Here is a 2,641-nt window from a genome sequence, read left to right as displayed (position 1 = left end):
TAATTTGCAACAAATTAGCTAAACCTTTCCCACTAGCTAAGCTGGATTGCTTTTACAATTTTTTATTTTACTTCTAAATTCCCTAAAAGATAGTCTAGATGAATTCTCCACCAATTTAATTAGGATGGTGAGATAGGATAAGAAATAATGACGAGACAAAATTTCATTTTAATTATACATAGAAAAATTATTTTAAATATGTGGGTTGTGGCCACGCAAATTTTGATAAATTGCCATATTTAAACATTCGTTATTATTAAATCACCATAATAATAATAATAATAATAATTTGCTTGAGATTAGCTAGGACTCGTCCATAGCTAAACAACTGATTTAACACAAAAAATTAGTGATATGTTGGAGTTTCCCGCTAAAGCTTAGGTACAGATTTGGCTAGGAAACATCCTTAGCTACTTTTTAGCTAGAGATTAGCAACCGCATATATTCCTAGCTAAAAGACAAATTTTCGGAAAAAATAATTAGCGCCAATATAAGTTTCCCGCTAAAATTTAGCTATACATTAGCTAGGAGATTTTCCTTGCTAACAAATTGCTAGTGATTTGCTACGAACTGTGTCCCTATCTAACCTATGATCTTTTGGAAAAATAAATTTAGCGCCAAATTAGGATTCCCGCTAAAAATTAGCTATAAATTTGACTTGGGAAAATCTCTAGCTATATTTTAGCAAGGAATGGTCCCTAGCTAATTCCTATCTATATTATGACTAGATTTTTAATCGAAAAAATTTGCAAGGAAATGTGACTTTTCTAGCTAAATCCCTAACTAAAGGTGTATATTAGCTAGGGATATGTGTATCCAAGCTAAATTCCGTAGCTAATGTCCTGTTCTCTTGTAGTGATTGTAAAGCATGTGACGAATGTAAAGTGGTTTTCCTTTCTATATTTTCTATGTTCTCCTACATCCGGGGGGTGGGGGGGTGGGGGGGAATGGAAAAATCAAATAAACTGATATCGTTGCTTGAAAAGAATGAAGATTGGTATTTTGAATGAGGGTAATAGAAAATTCAATAAACAAATGATCAGCTGAGTACATGAAAGCAATAAATTTAATGGCTTTCTAGAAGTAAAGCTTTTCATCTTCTCATATAGGTAACGAATATACAAACAATTGGATGTTCTCTACAACATGCTTCTATAAACTTAATAGTTGTCAACATTCTAAACTATGAGTTGATTGATCAAACATCATGAATGAAATTTAAGCACAACCTCTATGATTTTAACATCAAAAACAGATCGAGATGCGTCGATTTTTCGAAGATTTGGCACATCTTATGACACTGACAAAGATGTTTTCATCACAAGGAATCCATAATTTTGATTCACAAGTAAAATCATAAATTTCTTGGGCTTGATCTAGCAATGCCTTGAATAGTGGATGATTGAGCAAAGTGATTTTGATTACAAATCTTTTTTGGTATTTTCCTACATATACAACCAAGTGACCCCTTGGAACATCACTTGGGATAGTCTTCTCTTCTTGCAAAAATGGCCATATTGGCCATTTACAGCATTTGTCACAATATGCACAAGGTATGATTCTTTGACATGCCTTGAGAAATTTTCCATCCATTATTTGGATATTCCTTTGAGTAGAATATAAAGAGAGGTAGTTGTTTTATGAAGTTAGAAAAGAGGAGAGATCATAGTGTGGTGTTTATATGAAAGTGAAAAAGGTATATATAAGAGTTGAGGGATAGCCAATCTTTTGGGATCACTCAAAGGTCAACACTATTGAGTAACTGAAAGAAGCAAAGCACGTGTGATTGATACTACTTTAGAGTCGTTTGGTTTGAGTGAAAGAAAAGGGCAGCCCGGGTACAAAGTATTCTGTATTCACGTCAGGGTTACGTTGGGGGAAAGGTCGCACAAGAGTGTAATTTGGACAGCCTACCTTAATATAAATATTAGTGGCTACTTCCACAGCTCGAATCGGTGACCTATGAGTCATACCGAAACAACTTTACCGTTGCTACAAGGCTTGACTACTACACAAAATAATACATTTTTAGATTAGAGAACTAAAATAACTAATGTACTATTTGGTTGGTCGTATAAGAAAAAATAATTTCTGCATAACTAACGTAGCAGTTGACTAGCGAGAATTTGTATATTACTTTATGCAAGATTGAAATAAGAATATATGTATGATTAGCAATACATGGATCAAAAATACCCTTAAAGTAAATTATCATAACATAAAATTTTCAATATTATTCATTGCATAATGGCTATATTATTATTCACAACATAGCAATCCCTTTATTATTGTTTATTGCTGAATAAAATATATGTTATATATAGATACTTTTGTATAATTAATATGTGAACCAAACAACCCCGAAGTGCTCTAGATGGCTTACACTTTAACAGTAGTACTTCTAGATACAATAGTGTACGAACATGCATTGCGTGAATGAAGAGTAATGTGCATTTTTAAATTATGAAAATTCTGCACTAGCTCTTTTTAATTTTATCTTCTTTCTCATTGGCTAATTTCTTGCTCAGTGATCTGTTGAAAATTTTAATTTAGACCCCACAAGAATAAGATATAGTATGAAAGTAGAAATGAGATAAGTTTCTTGGGCAAAGTGCAATGCCCATCTCCCACTTGTAATTGT

The 2,641-nt window shown here is 32.6% G+C and overlaps 1 protein-coding gene across 1 annotated transcript; it reads right to left on the bottom strand.

Annotated features, from left to right (window-relative positions):
* LOC109226291 (indole-3-acetic acid-induced protein ARG7-like) lies at positions 1,077 to 1,657 on the bottom strand. The gene has a single exon (XM_019391078.1). It carries the CDS (start codon positions 1,591 to 1,593, stop codon positions 1,246 to 1,248), a length of 348 nt encoding a protein of 115 aa, XP_019246623.1. The 5' UTR covers positions 1,594 to 1,657; the 3' UTR covers positions 1,077 to 1,245.

This window comes from Nicotiana attenuata, chromosome 5, assembly GCF_001879085.1.
Source record: "Nicotiana attenuata strain UT chromosome 5, NIATTr2, whole genome shotgun sequence".
Taxonomy (NCBI): domain Eukaryota; kingdom Viridiplantae; phylum Streptophyta; class Magnoliopsida; order Solanales; family Solanaceae; genus Nicotiana; species Nicotiana attenuata.
Note: the sequence above shows the minus strand (reverse complement) of the source record. Positions and strands in the feature narration are given on the sequence as shown.